The 21591-nt window shown below is 39.6% G+C and overlaps 1 protein-coding gene across 1 annotated transcript in view; it reads left to right on the forward strand.

The window, feature by feature from the left end:
• The first annotated feature begins 3643 nt into the window (after positions 1 to 3643).
• Positions 3644 to 21591, forward strand: part of LOC104606763 (phosphatidylinositol 4-kinase beta 1-like) — a 54309-nt gene continuing 36361 nt past the window's right edge. The window contains exons 1-8 of the mRNA XM_010272129.3: positions 3644 to 5399; positions 7741 to 7932; positions 8039 to 8087; positions 8912 to 9044; positions 9344 to 9869; positions 18784 to 18864; positions 18962 to 19084; positions 20422 to 20491. Coding sequence (XP_010270431.1) covers positions 4221 to 5399; positions 7741 to 7932; positions 8039 to 8087; positions 8912 to 9044; positions 9344 to 9869; positions 18784 to 18864; positions 18962 to 19084; positions 20422 to 20491 — 2353 coding nt within the window. The 5' untranslated portion in view covers positions 3644 to 4220. The remainder of the gene's footprint in view (positions 5400 to 7740; positions 7933 to 8038; positions 8088 to 8911; positions 9045 to 9343; positions 9870 to 18783; positions 18865 to 18961; positions 19085 to 20421; positions 20492 to 21591) is intronic.

Consider the following 21591-nt stretch of genomic DNA (forward strand, 5'->3'; position numbering starts at 1 on the left):
AGTTTATTATGTGTGGATTTAATAAATATAATTTAATGATGATAATAAATAAAGATGCCTTAGATATATGATTCAATGAAGGTGAATCAAATTAATACCTTAAGTGTTGGATTTATGAGAGGAAATTGAATGCATTGAGTATCTTATAATAGTCTCTTTTCAACTCATTTAATATTAATAATTGATTACCCTTTTGCCTTCGTTTTTTATCAATAAATTTAAATATGGAAGGGCAAATTTTGCCCTCAAAAAATTCCTGAAATATTAGGGATACTATTCATGCTTTTTTAAAGTAGTATGTATATTATTTATATTGTATTTTTTATAAAATATGTTATATTATTTTTTATAAAATATGTGTATATACGATGAAAATAATTAAAAAATACTTGTATATTTTGTTTTTCTTTATTTAAATTGATATATTTTATTTTCTTTTAATAATTTATTACTTTTTAAAGAAAACAAGTTAGAGCGGATCAGTTTTGAATATCTGACTTATCGATGGGATTCGAATTCAAGTCGAGGCCTATTAGGTCCAATCGGATCATATCTAACATGAACAGTATCGGATTGGATTTGGATATACCCTTATTCAAATCCAATCCAATCCATTTTCATCCCTAAATAAAATACATTAAAGTCTAAGCTTGAGCCTAACTCGACCATTGAGCTTAGGTCATGAGTTCAAATTGGATCATTGTATAAAACTCAAAACCTAATTAGAAATTTGGGAAATTTGAATTTATTTTCTTTTTACTCAATAATAAAATTGAGTTATTCATACTAAATGACATCAAAAACCATAAATAATGAAATATCACACTATGACTTAATAAAAGAGGAGATATAAACATACTTTAGGGTTTGACCATGATATTGAAAAACTTACAATCAATTAATTGGTATCATAAAAAGAGGTGACCAATCAGGTGGTATTCATCAAAATTCACCAAGGATGTTTTGATTGGTCAAAGCTCTTTCAATACTATGTTTTTCCACTATCATAGATTTTCCATATATTTTATTATATAAAATGTAGTTTTTTGATATATAATATATTGTCAGGTCGGGCTTTCTTGAGAAACCATGAGCTTGACCTAGAAAAAAAGTTAGTTTTGGTATTTTGGGCTCAAGATCAAGCACATTGGCCTAAATTCATGTCCAAGCCTAACTAGGCTCCACTTGGCGTGCCTTTTCACACTAGTTGTCAGTTGTTTAGAATCTCGACAATCCATGTTTTGGTATTTTCTCGTTTGGTTGGGAAAAGATCTAGTTGCCAAAAGATGCCTACCCGAAAAAATGTGCAAAACCCATTTTGGGCTATTTTCGGATAGGGGTGTCAACGACATTTGAAAATCCGATTTCAAATTCGACATTCGATATAATCGAATCGAATTCAGATAATTCGAATATCTAATTGGTCAAATTCATATATCCTATTCATACCGAATAGTTAGTCGGATTCGAATTCGGACACGACCTGATTCGATTCGATAAGTATCCAGATTTGACCGATTATTTAATTATTATATATAATATATAAAATTTTTAATTTAATTTTTATATATATAATTGAGTTATATAAATTATTTATATATTTATATACTTTATATCAATAAAATATTTATTTATATATTTATTAATTATCTAAAATAATTAATTAATTGAATTTGAATCGAATAGAACATTCAAACATTTAATCGAATTCGAATTCGGATATTAATTTTCAACATCCATCGGATACCGAATCGAATTCGGATATCAAATTTTCTAATTAGATTTGAATTCGAATATTGCCTGGTATGACTCGAATTTGATCCATTTACACCCCCTATTTTATGGGAAGCTCCAAATTGAGATTTTCGACTTTTTTCCATTGCATCTTTGTGAGGAAAGACGAGCGAAAATACATGCCTTAACCATATGTAGAGGTGTAAGCAGTATTTGAATATCCGATTTTGAATTCGAGATTCGACATAATTGAATTGAATTCAGATAATTCAAATATTTAATTGGCCGAATTCGAATATGATCTTATTCGATTGGATAAATATTCGAATTCGACCGATTATTTAATTCTTATATATAATATGTAAAATATTTAAATGTTTTATAATATATATATTAAAAGTTATATAAATAAATTGTATATTTATATTCTTTATATAAATAAAAATATTTATTTTATATATTTATTAATTATCTAAAATAATTAATTCATTTTATTTGAATTTGAATATTAATTTTCAATATCTGTAAGATGTTGAATTGAATTCGGGTATCAAATTTCTAATCAGATTTATATACGGATATTGCCTATTCTTATTCGAATTCAATACGTTTACACCCCTAACCAAATGGTCTTTAGACTACTAAGATCTTGATGTAAAAGCTCACATCGTTATTCGACTATCAGATTTACTGGAAAATCCTTAAAAAAGACATGTTAAACGACACCTAAAAAACGGACTGGATTGGGCTAGTTTGGGAGTGTAATGACGGGTTGTGTTAGGGTGACTTCAAACCAAAATCACTTAACCCAATTTGAACTTTTAATGTTCCTTTCATTTGTTTATTTATTTTTTCTTCATGGGCCTACACAATGGGGGTAATAACCCACATCTCCTTACCCACCCATTAGCCCCCGATATTGGTGGCAGGTGGACTTGATTGTAAATCTCCACTGCAACCAACTAGAGATCTTATCAAATACCAATTTAGCCATTCTTTCATTAGTGGTTAATGACAGAGCCATGGTTTGAATCCGGATTACAATGACACGCCATCAAGAGTTGTGGTTTGAACCATGCTTCTTCGTCATGAGTAGGGTATTCATGGTCTGATTCAGTGTGGTTTGGAGAAGTTCTCAGACCAGATCAAAACATTTTGGTACAGAAATCAAATCAGATCAAACCATTTTATTATGGTTTGGTGCGATTTCTAGTATGATTTGGGGACTTTGGGCCATTCTATTTTTATTGGGCTTAATTCAATTGGAAAGCCCAATTAACACCCCTAAAAAGTTAAAATTTATAAATTTTATTTTATGATAAAATTAAAGAATTTATTATATATTTATAATTTCATACATTATATATATAAAAATTGCATTTATCATTTACGGTTTGGTTTGGTTTGTAAAATCTAATAAACCAAATCAAACCCATTTTTAAGTATAAATGGAACCAAACTGAAAAGTAAGTTTGATTCGATTCGGTTTCGTGGTTTGAACCGTATAATGAACACCACTAGTCTTGAAGATGCATTACGATCAACCCAACATTGAGTGAGTGGATTGGCACTGAAGTCGTTACTTCAGAATTTTCAGAAACATCTTAGTTGTACCAGTGCGGCCTCACATTGCCACTTGTAGAACATAAGTTGAGATTCAGAAAGTGTAACGGACTCTGACTGGACTGTAGTCTGTTAGTGTAAGGGGGTAGTTTGGTCATTTGAAACCAGTATGGTAATCTGTCATTATTATTTTAATAATTTGTATTTTTAATAAAGTTTGCCGTCAATTACGTATGTCGCACTCTGCCTTGGAGGGAAAATTCCTCGGCCCAAACAACGCACTGCGCGCATGTTAGCATTTCCATCTATCATTTATTTATGTCTACAATGTTTCTGATTCCGTCCCACCTCTCGCCTCCAAGAGCAAAGAAGAAGAAGAAGAAGACGACGACGACGGAGGGAAAGGAATAAAAAAAGGGATTAGCTGTTACTTTCTGTGTCTCTCGCATTAATTATCAGAAAGTCTTGCCCGCGTTAGGGAAGTATCTCTCTCGTTTCTCGCAAAATTTCTTTGATTTTTATTTTTAAATTTGAACTTTCTCGTCGTTTGTTGAGTTGATCATTTCTGTATAAGGCGTTGGATTTATAGTCGTTTGCCGAGAATTGGAGAGATTCCTTTGTGCAAAACGAATCTAAAGTTAAGATTTCTGGATAAGAACAGGAGTTTCTAGGGCTGTGCAGAGGAAAGTGAGATTGGATTGCAGTGGATTGTTAGTTTATTGAGGTAGAGGAACTTCAGTTTTGAACGAAGGTGTAGGTTCTTCAGGAATTTGTTTTCAAGGAACATTGCCACTTGGTTTGTAGATTCAATTCTTTAGTTGCTAGGGCTTCATTTGGAGGAGACGGTTAGGCTGAATTTGAGGAGAAACTAGGGTTGCGTATTTGATTGGGTGCGGAGTATAGTATATGATGGTAGATTGATAATGGTGCGGCTTCTGGGATTGGTTCGTGGAGAATTGGATGATTCGCCTCGCGAGATTACTCGCACAAATCCGACTAGTGAGAGTGGGGACAGTGGTTGGCTTATTCGTTTCTTCGATTCGGCATTCTTTTGTGAGTGGATTGCAGTAAGTTACCTCTACAAGCATGACCATCCCGGTGTACGAGATTACCTCTGTAACAGAATGTACACTCTTCCGCTCTCCGGCATTGAGAGCTACATCTTCCAGATTTGCTACATGCTGGTACACAAACCAAGCCCGTCACTGGACAAGTTTGTTATTGATATGTGCTCGAAGTCTTTAAAGATTGCACTGAAGGTCCATTGGTTCTTGATGGCAGAACTTGAGGACTCAGATGATAATGAGGGAATCAGTAGGATCCAGGAGAAATGCCAGATAGCAGCAACTTTGATGGGTGACTGGCCCACATTGGTCCGGCCTCCAAATCCCCCTCCAAGCCCTGGGAGCAAGAACCAGGTTCTCAACAAGCTACTCTCGTCAAAGCATCGCTTACTATCGCTAACCTCATCTCCCCCCACCCAGCGCTCTTTGTCCTTTTCACCCTCATCAATAAGCAATTTTCTGCAGGAAGAGGGTGGTAAATTCTCTCCTGATGAGAGCAAGCTCTTCAAGAAGTTTATTCCAGGGGCAAAAGTGCGGGATGCGCTGCTTTTCAGGAAATCTGTGGACAAGGAAGATGAAGACTCAGAGAAGGATAGTTTCTTCAGGAGGCTTCTTAGAGAGAGTAAAGATGAGGATGAGGATGATGGATTTTTCAAACGGTTATTTCGTGATAGCAAAAGTGATCCAGAGGAGAAAGCAGTTCCAAAGTTGGGAGAAGATGATGAAAAAGAAGGGTTCTTCCGTAAGCTTTTTAAGGATAAATTTGATGAGAAAAAAGAATTAAGTGATAGAGATGATGATGAAGATAAAGGAAATGTAAATGCTGAGGAAGAAGAGCCTTCAGATTTTTCATTATTTCGAAGATTGTTCCGTGTGCATCCAGAGGAGGTCAAGGCTGCAGTAGCAAATGAAAATTGTAATACTGGTGGTTCATTTGAAAGTAGTCCTGGAACAGAGAAATTTTTTCGCAAGCTATTTAGGGATCGGGATAGGTCTATGGAAGATTCAGAGTTGTTTGGTTCAAGGAAGCACAAGGAGGTTAGTATGGAGTTTATTCAAAGATTGCATTTCTTTTGTTACGTTGATAGGTGTGTGATGTAAATGTGGTCCCTGTTGTTGCAGTTCATGAGGTTAAGCTGTTGATTAATCTTTATTTGAACAACAGGATTTGACTTTGATGGCTATCATTATTGTTAAGTTCTAAGTCTAAATGATGAGAAAACAATTCTGACAATCGGATAATTCTACAAACATGTCCTACGTTGCACTTTATCATGACATTGACTAAGAATGAGCCTCAGATTGCAGTTGCACATATTGCACAGTAACACAGTTATGCATCCAAAATTTAGGTTATATAATGGGTTTGTTGCATTGCGGGTTCAGTTACATGGTTATACATTTTGACATCCTTAAGAGATCCTTCTCTATGTGTATACTCATCTCTGGTAATACCGAGGTGAAAATCTTTTGGTCATTCCTTTGCTTACGTTGGGGATTGTGGAGAGATAAAAAACAACTTTTCTTTTTAATGGCAAGGAAAAACCTTTTAGACGGCTATGTACAGATACAGAGTCTGATTCTCAACTGCATTTGGTCCTTCTTGACAATGTAAAACATGGTTAAAGTTTTCCTCAGGGGACTTATGGATTATTGTTTTTTCATAGATATACTTGTCTGCGGAGCACTCTCTTACTCATACATTCTTTATTCTTCTTTCATATTTTAATGTTTTTTTTGTAACATTTAGGAGCCATTTGATAACAGCTGAAGTGGCTGAACTGGATGAGTTGTTTCTTTGTCTTTTAGTGGATGCCATTAAGTAGGGTGGCATTTGGTTGGCCTTTCTAAAAAGATCTCTCAATGCCATTAAGTAGGGTGCCATTAGGTTTCCAGAAATGAAGATAAAGCTTGGGCAGCCTGTTTGGTAGCTTTGCTGTCCAAACCATTGTATTTGGTCTCATGACAATGGAAAACAATGAAAGGGTGTTAGCAGTCTGATAAGCCAGAACTTAGAAAAATTTCCAGGTTTCAAAATGTAAACAACCCAAACGGAAAACTACAATCAAAGCTTCCTCTTTTTCTTTTGGGTTTCCGTTTTTACTGGGCTGTAGCTTTCAAGACCATCTTAGCAAACCATAAATTATCTTTTTTGGGCTTTATGCCTTTCAGGAACCCAGCTACAGCTTAACCAAACAGGGCCTAAGTTGTGGGTTCATTAATGGGTAAATGGAAAGTTGGGTTGATTACTATACCTTTAAATATTTTATTGTATGGCTTTTTTTATCCACTGAAAGAAAAAGTAATAAGACATTCACTTAGCCACTTTAGATGTTATCAAATGGTCCTTTAGTATAAAATACCTCACCCTTAAAAGAATCCTGTCATAGGTTACTGCTAAGGGTGTAAGCGGTGACCTGCTGTTCTATAGGTTAGAGGAAGGCAGATGGATGAGATGTTGAGAATTGAGAGAGGGATGTAAGAACAAGGTTTTAGGTAGATGGACGGGAATGACAAGATAGCTATGAACTTAGTCTATGACAGTTGACGCTTGGCAGCCTATTTTTGATAGGCTTTACTTTTTAACTTTTTATGAATGACAGCTGCTGACATGTAAAGACCATCCTAACTATTTAAAACTAAAAACCATTTGCCTTTACATTGGCAGGAATTGATAAATAGGGCGAACAAATGACCATATGTTTGAAATTAAAATATTTAAAAATTATAACAAGTAATAATAAAAATATATTAAATTATTAATAATGTTATACATATACCACAATTTATCAAAAAAATGTTATACATATACCATTCAGTTCGGTTTATCATTGTTTTTTTTCATCTATGTTAACCGAAACTGAACAGAAAACTGTTTCTTTGGAAAGATATCAAACCGAAATGAAATCAGCTGGTTCAGTTAACCATATTTTTTGGTTCAATTTCTCGGTTTTGCTTGTTTTTTTTTGGTTTTTCATGAGCACCCCTAGTTACTGCCATGGGAATTGAACTGAGCTCTGCATAAAAAATACCATGAGGAATTCTTTGTACTTATACACAATATTTCTTCTCTTTTTTAGTGCTTTTATATGATCCATCTGTCAAGGCTTACTGTTGATTTGTTTACTTTCTTCTTCTTTTACCTATTAATAAATCTTGTTTCCTTTATAAAGTTCATACTTTTACTTTATAACATGTGTAAAAGAAAATTTTGAGTGCCTTATTTTGATGTTCTTATTTAGTGTGCATCAAGCCTTATTTTGTTGTAACTTTAACTCATCTGCATGTGTAATGTTGATATGAAGTATTGTAATTATTTGCCTTTGTAAATAGATCATAATTTTCCTTTGTGTTATCTTTTGTGCTTTTGATATGACAGAAGCGTCCAGGTTCACCAAGGCAGAGGAATGAAAAATCACATACAAAACCCCCATTACCTAATAATTCCACACCTCAGATTCGAAAAGGGACATATCATGTTTCATTGGACTTTGTTCAATCACTGTGTGAGACTTCATATGGGCTGGTGGATATTTTCCCAATTGATGATCGCAAAAGTGCTCTTCGTGAGGTTATACATACTTTTTTATTGTTTTATCTGGCTTGCAATTTGGTTAAGTTTCTTCTCTTGGCAATAAGATGCTGGAGTTCTGATGTTATGGTTCTTGTGTTGCTAGTCACTTGCAGAGATCAATTCACATATAGAGGCTGCTCAATGTAGTGGAGGTATTTTTCCCTGATCTTTGCTCAGTTCTAAAAGATTGATATTGATCTGCTAACGTACATCTTGTTTTTCAGTTTTTGTTGAGTTTATTTGTAATTTTATCAAGTACTTATGGCCTATGCAGTAAAAAGAGTTTTTGAAATTCTTTGGTTGGTAAATGATCTGGATGAATTTAGACATAAGATACAAACTGAAGAAGTCTATGATTTTGATGTTAATATTATTGACAAAGAGTTGGTTCTTTAAAAATGTGGGGCGTTTTTAGGAAGTGATGCTTTGAGAAAGTGAGAGTGGGCCTTGATGCAATGGTTGGGTTGCTCTATTGTGACTTGGGTGACCAGGTATCAAATCTTGGAAACATCCTCTCCATGTCTTTAGGGGTAAGGCTGAGTACATCTATCCCTCCTCAGATCCTGCATTGGTGGGAGCCTTCTGCTCTGGGCTGTCCTTTTTTATGCTTTAAAAAAGTGGGCTCAGAATCCTCTTTTTTGTTACTGTGATGCTTTTATTTTTGGGAAAGAAAATTAACAGCACATGGTGTAAATTTACTCAATCCATTCTATTCTTCAGAGCAAGTTAAAGGATTAGTTTTTCTACATATGTGGGTGACTGGGTGCTACAATAGTGTCTCTAGCTGATGCCAATGTTATGCCTCTGCCTCATTGAAACCTGGTCTAATCCTGTCTTATGTTTGGCTGGGCTTGGGCCTAAAACTCAAAGGCCAATATTGCCTTATCTTGGAATTGAGTACTTTGCTGTTTTCTGTTCTAATATTTCTTGGAGACCTGATTCAATTATTGGCTGCTTTTTCTACTTGTTATTATAGGAGTTTGCTTTCCAATGGGGAAAGGGATGTATCGAGTTGTCCATATACCTGAAGATGAAGCTGTTCTCTTGAATTCTAGGGAAAAGGCGCCTTACTTGATATGTGTTGAAGTTTTGAAATGTGAATTGCCAAGGTATTTTTTAATAAGCCTGATTTGAGTTGAGTGCTAACATGTTTGTTCTTTGGTACCTTTTTTGAAGGTATTGGTAAAATCTAAATAGACTTTATTGGTATGGTATTTTCTAATGAAATTTACCTACTGTTATTCATAAAAAAAGACTTGGTACACTTGTTGTATTGTACATTTTAGTTTATCTAAATAGAGTTCATTGGTTAGTAAAATCTTTTGTTATCAACGAGTTCTGTTATCTAATGAGAAAGGGATTCATTGGTCAAAATTACAGTCTTACACGCTATTTTTTCCTTTGCTAGCCATACAAAGGAAGCATCCAATTCTCAAAAGCTTTCTAGAGGAGGTATTCCATTAGCAAATGGAGATGTACAGTTGCCAAAGCCTCCTCCATGGGCATATCCTTTATGGACCACACCAGATATGTATCGTAGTGGTACTGACAGGATGTCAAGATCTACTTCTCAAGCTATTGACCAGGCCATGGCACATTTATGGGAGGCCAAAATTAAATTTGTTAGTGTCACCTTTTCAGTGGATAAGGAACCGCCTGAACAGCCAAGAATTACAGACATAAATCACTCAGAGTCTATAATTCTGCACAGCAGTTCAAATTCTGCTTCAATGGCATTGGCAGCAATTGATAGTGAAGGTTCACAGTATTCTTCACAAGGGTTTGGAGCACAACATGATAATGATTTGCAATGGGTAAGAGTGATTTTGACAGTAGATCCTGGTGTCAGCATGGAAGACATAGAAGAACAAGAGACACCACGTCGAAAGGATCACCGCCGTGTTCCAAGCACTATTGCCATAGAGGAAGTAAAGGTGGGATTGTTAATCAGTTGTTATTAATGTATTAGAGTTTATTAAATTGTGATAGCTTTACTACATGCTGCCACGAGTTACTTAGATGCATATGCACTTGTTTGTTGAGTGATCATCTAATGAGATTACTGAGTTTGTATTGCCTTGCATGCTTTGATCTGATTGATTTTGAGGAAGGGATATTTTCATTGTGTTCCCCCCCCCTCTTTTGGGTTTGTTTGTTTCCCATCAATTGATTGTAATAGAATCTTTGTAACACGTCTTGATCTTGTTGAAAGTGTTTTTTCTTCTTTATGCTCACCTAATGCTTATCTGGACAACCATTCCTGCTACACATCCTCTCATCCTAAGAAGAGACCATAAAGAAAGAATATGAAATGGAAAGAAAATGAAAGAAATAAGTTCATGTTTTCCTTTGATTTATTTTTGATAAGCAATAGTTAGCTTTTACATGAAATAAATATCTCATTACTGTTGCTTTCCTTTAATTGATGCTTTTGATAAGCAATAGTAATAAAGCCAGATTGGCCACCCTGATTACCATGCCCCCTTTTTACTATTACAGATTACAACAATGCCCAAAATAGAGTGGATCTGTCCACTCCCTGTTTTGCGAGAACATCTGCCAGTCCATTTGCTGTTTCTTTTTACCCATCCAAAGCTAGTGTTACAACTTTTTGCAAGGTAGTCAATTTCCTTGAAGGCAAATTATATTTCCAAGGAACTGAAATGATTTGTTTTGCCCAAGAAATAACCAATAAGGAATCTCCTTCCACTTCAAGCTCTCTAACGCCCATCCGTATTGCCAGTTTTAGTCCTTGTAAGAGAGCCATTGTCTCAGCCTTAACCGAGTCACCAAATCCAATTGGCCCAGATAATAAGGCCACAATAAACCTTGGTGGTTTCTGAAAACTCCCCATAAACCCGCCCTCCCCGGATTACCAAAGGAGCTCCCATCAAAATTTAATTTCAGTTTGTTTGGCCTTGGAGGTTTCCATTCCATTATTACTACTTCTTTGTGCATATTTGTTTGTACCACTTCAGACCATTTCCATAATAAGTCATTTGTGGAAACATCTCTGAACAGCTCCAATGTTTTAGCCCAATGTGCAGATCTGATCCTTATGAATTCAATCACTTCCTCAATTGACCTACTCTTTTCTTGGAAGATTCTTTGGTTTCTCTCCTCCCAATTTTCCATAGACATCTTCCCCTTTTCTTGCCTTAAGAAACTGGAGTTAAATAGGCTAGCCACATCCTGAGGGGGTACCCATTTGCAACCAAAAAGAGAGCAGAAGTAGTCCCAAATACAAGTTACAAACGAACAGAAAAGTAGTAAATGAGGAAGGTTCTCACCACTGGCCTTGCAATGGAAACACACATGAGGAGAGAGGCAATTATTTGGCCTTTTTTTTTTTCTTTTCTTGTAGCACGTCACAGGTGTTTAACTTCCCAAGGAAACTTTCCCAACATAGCGCCTTTGCCTTAGGAGGGATTGGTTTGCACCAAATTTCTCTCACCAGGAGATTTACCCCCAAGGGTTCTGAACTAATAAGGAGGTTAAAAAAAAGAAGCACAGGAGACGTGACCATCAGGGGAGGGGTACCAAACTCTACCATCCAAGAGATTTTGATCCAAGAAAACCTTTTCCAAGAGAGAGAGAGAAAGGGGATAAGGGATTCACACGCATTATCCCTCAACTCCCTTTTTGAACCCGAAATCCCAATTTAAACCACATGATGAAGGCCTGTGTTATGGACGCCTTCCTCGGGAAGATGTACCATCGCCGCCGGCAGCAACAGGCCCCGGGCCCACCACCAGCAGCAGCAAGGATTCAGTGATGCTCATCCTACCCAGTTCGGCAACAACAGCCTTATCTAGATTAGATTAGCTCATTTTGCTTGTTCTTATCTTATTGTTCTTATCTCTTATCTTATCTTGTTAATAGCTTATCAGATTAGGATTAGCTTAGCTTATCTTATCTTGTTAGTAGCTTATCAGATTAGGATTAGCTTATCTTATCCTTAGCAAGATAAAACTGGAAGTCTCCCTATTCAGCAAGGAGACTCCCTTTGATTAGGACTCTTGTAATCTCCTATTTAAGGAGACCCCATTATTGAATGAGATATCAAATTATTCAGTCAAGAGTGAGTTAGGAGAGTTGGTGATCTCTTGGACAAATCACCGAAGGTGCCAAGATAGGTTCATCACGAGCAGGAAGGAACAAGGGAAAACAGGAGGTTTTCCCCGTGGACCGACCTGTGACGAGATCCTATTCCCGGGCCCTCAACAACTTGGTATCAGAGCAAAGCGTCATGGGAGATCTGGAGCAGCTACCTTCCAGGGTCCACGGCCTCGAGCACCAACTCGTGGAGACCAGCTCCGAAGTTCGTGAGATCAAAGGTGAAGTGCGAGAACTACGACGACTAATGGAGATGTTTCTTTCTAGTAGGGAAAGGAACTCTGACGGAGGGACAACAGCTAACGACCGCCGGCCAGATCTGCCGGAGTCTTCCGGCGAACAGTAGTCCGTCGGCCATGGAGCAGCCATCATCCCCAAGTACAGCAGGCTGGAGTTCCCATCGTATAGCGGCAACGGAGACCCCCTAGGCTGGCTGTATCGCTGCGAGTAGTTCTTCCGGAATCAACGGACAAATGACCAGGACAAGGTAAGCCTAGCTGCCTTTCATTTAACAGAAGAAGCACAACTTTGGTTTTATTGGTTAGAGCAAGAAGAACCCGGGCTCAGTTGGCCCCAGTTTAAATCCTATTGCCTTCTTCGGTTCGGACCCCCATTGACCAGCAACCCACTGGGCGAGCTAATTAACCTTAAACAGACAGGAACGGTTGCTGAATACCAGCGACAGTTCCAAACCCTCCTCGCGAGGGCATCCTCCGTGCGACCAGACCAGCAAGTGGATATGTTCACAGCAGGGTTAGCAGAACCCCTACGAGTGGATGTCGAGATGTAGAATCCCCCAAATTTGGTCACAACCATGAACTTAGCCCGCGCATTTGAGCGCAAGCTGCAGCTCAGTCGCGGAATTTTTAATGTGGGTCGTCCACCGAACTTGTGGGTGACCCCAAGACCAGTAGCAACGACCCCCTCTTCTGCTACCAGCCGGGAAATGAAGCCTCCCACAACCACCACCTCTAGAGCAGTGACAAGTACAGGCAGTAACATGGTCACTCCTCCCATCAAGCGCTTGACCAGGGCAGAAATGGCAGAGCGCCGAGCGAGAGGTCAATGTTTCAACTGTGATGACCTCTACTCGGCAGGACATAGATGCAAGAGGCTTTTTTGCCTTCTCATAGATGAGCAAGAGGAGGAGGAAGGGGAACCCGTCACATTCGAACCAGAGATTTCTCTCCATGCGATCACCGGTATTAAAACCTCTCAGACCATGCAGTTACAGGCACAGATCGCAGGTCAGCCGGTGCGCATTCTCGTCGATTCAGGGAGCACACACAACTTCATAAGTGAACATGCAGCCCTGCAGTTAAAACTACCAATGGAACTCCGGCCGCGACTACAGGTAGCTGTCGCAAATGGTGAAAAAGTTCACAGTCCAGGGATTTGTAAGGACGTCCCAGTACAGGTCAATTCTGAACTAATATTGATTTATTTGTACTCTCATTGGATGGGTTCGATATTGTTCTTGGGGTCAAATGGTTAATTACCCTAGGCCCGATTTTGTGGGACTTCAGCGCACTCACCATGACCTTCTACCTGAATGGCAAGCAAGTTTCATGGCACAGTTGCAGGGTTAAAGAAAAGACACCGCAGGTTCATGCACTCCAGACAGAACCGACAACCATGGAAAAACTTCTCGCCGAGTTTTCAGATCTGTTCCAGGAACCGAAGGGCCTTCCCCCTTCCCGAGCTTGCGACCATTGTATTCCTTTGGTGGCGGGTTCAGCACCAGTCATTGTCAGGCCTTATCGCTACCCTCACTTACAGAAGGATGAGATAGAAAAACAATGTACAACGATGCTGAACCAAGGGATCATACACAAAAGTCACTCCCCCTTCTCTTCGCCGGTTCTGTTGGTGGCGAAGCAGGATGGAACGTGGAGGTTCTGTGTTGACTATAGAGAACTCAATGACCGGACGATCAAAGATTAGTTCCCTATTCCTGTTGTTGACGAACTGCTGGACGAGTTGCATGGTGCCCAGCATTTCTCTAAGTTGGACCTCAGGTCCGGATATTTCCAAGTTTGCATGGCTCCCGGTGACGTGAAGAAGACTGCTTTTCGCACCCACCATGGCCACTTCGAATTTTTAGTCATGCCATTTGGACTCTCCAATGCACCATCTACATTTCAGTCACTAATGAACGAGGTATTCCAGCCCCATTTGCGCAAATTTGTTTTAGTTTTCTTTGATGATATCCTCGTTTACAGCAAATCATGGGTAGAGCATGTCCACCATCTGAGGACCGTTTTCGTACTCCTACGCCAACACAGCTTATTCCTGAAACGGTCCAAGTGCTCCTTCGGGGAGCGACAGGTTCTTTACCTCGGCCACATCATCCATGGGCAGGGTGTAACAGTTGATAGTTCCAAGATTCAGGCTATAACAGAATGGCCCAAACCTCAATCCGCCAAGGCCTTACGCGGGTTCCTCGGTTTAACGGGTTACTACCGCAAATTTGTACAGAACTATGGAGTGTTGGCAGCCCCGTTAACCAACCTGTTGAAGAGAAACTCCTTCCGGTGGGACGACGCAGCTGATGAAGCTTTTCTGTCACTACGAAATGCACTGTCTTCAACCCCTGTCCTGCAATTACCTAATTTCGCCCTCGAATTTACAGTTGAGTGCGATGCTTCCGGAGTGGGTATCGGGGCCGTACTACAGCAGCAAGGGCACCCGATCGCTTTCTTCAGTCGTAGATTGGCTGACCGGCATCTGAAGCTTCCAGCCTATGAGCGCGAACTAATCGGCCTTTCCCGAGCCATCCAGCACTGGAGGCCGTATTTGTGGGGGCGGTCGTTCATCGTCAAAACTGATCATTACAGCCTCAAATACCTGTTTGAGCAGCGTCTCACCACTTCCCCTCAGCAGCATTGGGTTAGCAAACTGCTCGGGTATGACTTCCGGGTGGAATATAAGGCGGGATCCTCTAATCGCGCAGCTGATGCCTTGTCTAGGCGAGAAGAAGACGCGATGGTTTTATGTACCATTTCCCAACCTCGGATCTCTCTGTTTGACGACATTAAGAAGGTAGCACCACAGTCCCCGGAATGGTCGCTCTTACTACAGAAGATCCAGGCCGGCACGACCGACCCCGATTGGTCACTTCACGACGGGTTGGTATTGTATAAGGGACGAGTCCATCTTCCAGCAGACTGCCCGTTGATTCCCACCATCATCACCAGCATCCATAACTCCACCCATGAGGGCATTCAAAAAACACTACACCACGTCCAGACTGATTTCCATTGGCGAGGTATGAAGACTTCTATTCGAGATTTTGTCCAGAATTGCTCCACATGCCAACAACACAAATGGGAAAACCTACACCTGGCAGGCCTCCTTCAGCCCCTTTCCATCCCATCGCAGATCTGGGCCGACATCTCCATGGACTCAATTGAGGGACTTCCCAAGGTAATTGAGGGACTTCCCAAGGTAGGGGGCAAATCAATTCTCTTTGTGGTAGTCGACCGCTTCTCTAAATACGCGCACTTCATTCCTCTATCACACCCGTATAGTGCCACTTCGGTTGCCCTCGCCTTCTTTACACATATCTTTCGCTTACATGGGTTGCCGGAATCCATCGTCAGCGATAGAGACCCGGTCTTCACTAGTGCCTTCTGGAAAGAGTTATTTCGACTACACGGCACCACCCTGGCCTACTCATCAGCTTACCGGCCACAAACCGACGGTCAGACGGAAGTGGTTAACCGCACTATCGAGATGTATCTCCGCTATTTCGTAGGCGATCAACCTCGACGGTGGTTGGAATGGCTTCCTTGGGCCGAGTACTGCTACAACACAGCCTACCATTCCTCCCTCGGCATGACTCCCTTTCGCGCTGTTTACGGCAGGGATCCTCCCCGCTTGCTGTCCTATGAGCCCGGATCTACTCGCTTGGACGCAATCGATCACTCCTTATAGGACCGTGACGCCCTCCTCGCCGATGTCCGCATTCGCTTACAGCAGGCCCAGCTCCGCATGAAGCTCCACTATGATAAGCACCACCGGGAACTGTCGTTCGAACCAGGACAATTTGTTTGGTTGAAGCTCCAGCCCTACCGGCAGCGCTCCTTGCGCCACAAGGCTGCCCCGAAGCTGGCCCCTAAGTACTATGGGCCCTACAAGGTTCTATGACGGATTGGCAGTGTGGCCTACCAGCTGGAATTGCCAGAGACTAGCCGAATTCATGATGTCTTCCACATCTCCTTGTTGAAACCATTTACGGGTGTTCCCCCGGACCAAGTTCCCTCCCTGCCACCCTTAAAAGTTGGCAAACTGGTCCCCCAGCCTAAAACTGTCACCCGCTCTCGTTTCAATCGTGGAATCCTTGAAGTCTTGGTGAAATGGTGTGATCTACCACCAACAGAAGCCACATGGATCCCATTGGCAGAGTTCCAAGCCACATATCCAGCTTTCGAGCTTGAGGACAAGCTCGTAGTCCAGGAGGGGAGTAATGTTATGGACGCCTTCCTCGGGAAGATGTACCATCGCCGCCGGCTGCAACAGGCCCCGGGCCCACTGCCAGCAGCAGCAAGGATTCAGTGATGCTCATCCTACCCAGTTCGGCAACAGCAGCCTTATCTAGATTAGATTAGCTCATTTTGCTTGTTCTTATCTTATTGTTCTTATCTCTTATCTTATCTTGTTAATAGCTTATCAGATTAGGATTAGCTTAGCTTATCTTATCTTGTTAGTAGCTTATCAGATTAGGATTAGCTTATCTTATCCTTAGCAAGATAAAACTGGAAGTCTCCCTATTCAGCAAGGAGACTCCCTTTGATTAGGACTCTTGTAATCTCCTATTTAAGGAGACCCCATTATTGAATGAGATATCAAATTATTCAGTCAAGAGTGAGTTAGGAGAGTTGGTGATCTCTTGGACAAATTACCTAAGGTGCCAAGATAGGTTCATCACGAGCAGGAAGTTACAAGGGAAAACAGGAGGTTTTCCCCGTGGACCGACCCGTGACGAGATCCTATTCCCGGGCCCTCAACAGCCTGCCGAACCTAGAGACCGGTTCGTTAAGGTAGGTGGTACCTCAGAGATTGCCTTCCAAGGGAAAATTGTAGAAGTGTGAGGCACTGAGGTGCCAGTTTTGCATCCCAGCAATTTTCTGCAACACCATGAACGCTTTCAATGATCTTGTGCCACAATCTGTCTTCCTCTAAGGGAAATCGCCATAACCACTTTCCTAAGAGAGCTGTATTCCTCTTAATCATGTTTCCAATTCCCAAGCTTCCTTGCTCCTTTGGTTTACACACCTGTTCTCATTTCACCAAATGATCTTTCTTTTCATCTCCTGGCTCCCACAAAAGAATCCCTCATCATTTTTTTAATTGCTTTGCGATTTTCACTGGGATTCTAAACGTGGAAAGGTAATAGGTAGGTAGATTAGCTAATGTGGATTTGTTTGACGTAATTCTTCCCCCTAAAGAGATACAGTTTCTCTTCCAAGATGCTAATTTTTTAGCAAATCTTTCCACTATTGGTTTCCAGAAACTATCTGCTCTAGGGTTTCCTCCCAACGGCATACCTAGGTACTCAAGGGGCCAAAAGTGACAAGTGGTCTTCATAATTGCATTTAATCTTGCTAGATTTAAATAGGTTTTTTTCATTCATATGTCACTTTTATTTGTCTGTTGGCCTTTAACTTCCTTTCTGCAAGCCTCCCTATTAAGAACCCATTTCTTTTCCTTTTTATTTCAGTGTAACTATGTAAGTTGGACACTTGGATGTTTGACCAGTAATTGATCATTATTATCAATAATTGATAAGTACTCTCTGGGGATTTAGAACTGAATTTTCATCTCCCTAACGAATTATCTTGATTTCTTTCCCGTTTCAGTACATTTTTGGCACTATGCCAGTAGTCAGGGTATTGGTCTAAACCAGGGTAGGTTACTGGTGCTCCTGCATTGGTTAGGAAGCTGTGTGACTTGCAAAGGAACAGAATGCTGGGGGGTGGGATGCAGGTGGTTACAACCCATTAGCAAGTTGTAAGCCCATTGGTAAGGCGGAGATGATGGTCAGACCTCCAAAGGTTTGAGGATTTGGTGGGTGGAGTGAACTGGTGGAGAGAAGTGGGAGTGGCCAGACCTTGTGATGAGCTTTCTATATGCATCCTCTTGAGAGGGATCTGGCCAGCTATGGTTCTGGCAAAGGGGAAAGTTGGTGGAAGGGAAAGAGAGATTGGGAGGAGAGAGAGAAAGTTTGGATCCCCCACTCCGCATATTCGGATTCAATGTTTATATATTTTCTTTTTCCGTAGACGAGAAAGATTTTTCTGTAATCTTCTGGTCATTTTTTTTTTATCAATAACAGAGAATCTTCTGTTCATTTTGCTATGCCAGCATAGGTGGACAGCTGTTAGCGACTTGTCTATATGCTTGGCTTGGTTTGCTATTTTGTGACCCTGTCTGGGATGGTTTAGTTTTGGTTCAAGATGGATTGAACAAGACCTGTGGTCTTTTCCATGTCTATGCCCTTACACAGGTTTTAAGTATTGTGCTCCTATTTTTATTTAATTCCAAAATTTTCTTAGGTGGTGAGGGTTTGCCACTTTAGGCATAGTATTACAACCACTTATTGTACAGGGGTTTTATTTTGATGGTTGTGTTGTAAAATTCTATCTCTTGAACCTGTGTTATTCAATCATTGATGTTAGCTATTGCAAACATGCATTTGGTTGTAAATTTCCCAAATTTTCTTCCATTTAGGCTGCTGCGGCCAAGGGTGAGACACCTCCTGGACTTCCTTTAAAAGGGGCAGGCCAAAGATCATCAGATTCTCAACCTAAGGTGAGCACATGCTGCACATTTTTTTCTGTATGATTTGATGAAAAAGGTATCTGAGAAATTTCATATCTGATGGAATATTTAATGCTTAACCAAACAGGTTAGAAATGGTGGTGTACCCAAGGCAACTGATGCCTTAGCTGGAGAACTTTGGGAGGTAAAGAAAGAGAGGATATGCAAGGCTTCAGTATATGGAAAATCCCCTAACTGGGACTTGCGCTCCGTAAGGCCTTTATTTATTTATTTATTTATTTTGGTCTCTCATAATCTCTATCAACTTTTTCCTTTAACAAGTGGCCTTGTAGAAACTGTTTAAGGTTAATGAACTATGGGTTATATGGTTATTAACAAATCAATCAAAATGGAGTGTAAACTTTGCCAGCCCATCTTTTTCTTATTTTTTTACTACTATCTTTTTTGTAAACTTTGCAAGCCAGATGATACACTGATTTGATAGTGGAGTGAATGAAGAAGAAGAGTGTAGCTTATAAAGTTGATGTACTTGCTGTTCAAGATTGATGGCAGCCTTGTATGGAGATGGCCGGACCTGGTCTGAATTGTAATATATATTTTTTTTCTGTCAGTTTCGGTCAGCATAATGCTGTTCTGCGGTACCCAGATGTACAGTTTTTTGGTAATCTGGTCATCTGGTGCTTTTATTGCAATAAGATCAATACCAAACTGTTGTTTATTAAAAAGAGGATTGATGGCAGTCCATCTCATTATCTGTGAAAAGACTTGAGTTCCTTGGTGGAGCTAGTATAAAAATGGTCGTTAATTTTAATTAGTACATTTTATTAGCATTGTTCCCTATGTGTTATATGTGGATTTCATGATGTTACTCTATGATATTAGATTTTGGGACTAATTCAGTCATTATAGTTATGTAGTATTTGGAATGTCTACCACAGCCCCACAGGGTGGGACAACATTTGGGAGTTGGTGTGTGCATCTTGAGAACTCAGTTTCTTTTCCTTTCCATTCTTCAAGGATTTGAAGTTTCAAGTTTTAGGGAAAGGAGAATTTCTCTCTTTCTCTCTCCCTCTCTCTATTTGTGGACTGCTGGTTTGATGGCTGACAACTAGGGGTCCTACAACTTTTAGATCTGGTGGTTAATGAAGGTAATTTTGGTGATTAATGCTGAAGAATGGAGATAGGGAAGCAAGTAGTTGGCATGCTGTTAGCTGTCCAGTAAAGAATAAGCAGGAAATTAGATTACATCAAGGAAGCATTGTAGAAATGGGGGGAAATAGATAATTCTTGTTGCTGGAATATACTGCAGCGACATAGATTGCTTAAAAGAACGAGAAAGAACCAAAATAGTTTACAAGCAAGCCCCAATAGATGATAAAATGAGGAAAAAATAAGCTAAGATAGTTTAGTTGGTTAATTATTGTCACTCATTCCTGCACTTATCTTGTTATATATAATGCTTGATGGTTCTTCATTATGAATATTCTGCATGCTCTCTATTGATTCATAGTTCTATGTCTAATATATATCATTCTCTCTCTCGCTCTCACATTAATGTGACTTTTAGTTTTGTTGTTTCATCTGTAGGTTATTGTGAAGAGTGGTGATGATTGTAGGCAGGAGCATCTTGCTGTGCAACTTGTTTCTCACTTTTATGGTTTGTATCTTTTTCATATTTAAAATGATCATGTATTGGCTTGTCATGCAATTGTAAACCATGATGCGTTGAGGAGCATAGAATATAGACGAACTTAGAACAAAAAGAGGCCATTATTTGGTGTAATGGTAAAATTTCAGGCTGTCAAGCTTGACAATGCAGGCTTAAGACTGAGAGCGGTCACTTTCTGCAAAAAATGCCAAAAGTTAGGACCATAGTAGCCTGATGGTCTTGGAGACTAAAATTGGAATATAGATGTTTATTATATTTCATGCAATCAGTCTTCTGTATATTTTCTGTATCCTTTTCCAACCTTTTCCATTAATAATCTTGAGAAAATTTTGAACACATTGCTATTGTATTTAACCAATTTTGGTGGCTTGTTTGGTTCCATTTTCTTTGTAATAGAAAACTGGTATCGTGCCAGAGACATATTTATAGAGCTTTAGAAATAAAAATAGATTATCTGAGCCTTATCTCAACTATATGGGCTCGGCTACATGAATTTTGTTTTCCCATTCCATTCTGTTTAATGCCATTGTTCATTGTTAAATTATGAGCACTTAAATCATTTCTTACTACTTAGAACCATGTTCCTTTTGGTTTTCCCCTAGCCCTTCTAGCCCCTTCAACTTGTAATAGATTGCGTATTCTTATAGGTGCGATAGGTGGTCTTCAATGCACATGACTAAACCATTTTAGTCTACTCTCTCTTATTTTATCATCCATTGGAGCTACTCCTAGGTTCCTTCAAATGGCTTCATTTCTGACCCTATCCTTTCTAGTTTTTTTCCATTCATCCATTTCAGCATAGACATTTCTGCCTACAATCATTTTTGGACATGTTTCTTGACTGCCAACCCCTCTGTTCCATACCATAGTTTTCAAGGCGCCAAGGCGAGGGCATAGGCATCACCTAGGCGATGGATTTTTTCAAGTAAAAATATGTATCCTAGGGTAGTTCCCTAGGCTCCATAATCATATTTCCTTAATAATTATCCATAGTTTTCTTGAGAAAAGTATAGAAAATCAACATATTCATGAGAAAAAAAGAAGAAAGAAAAGAAATTTAAAAAAATGTAAGGGCTGAACCCCTATTT

Source organism: Nelumbo nucifera, chromosome 5 (assembly GCF_055504915.1).
Source record: "Nelumbo nucifera cultivar China Antique chromosome 5, China Antique-T2T, whole genome shotgun sequence".
Lineage (NCBI taxonomy): Eukaryota > Viridiplantae > Streptophyta > Magnoliopsida > Proteales > Nelumbonaceae > Nelumbo > Nelumbo nucifera.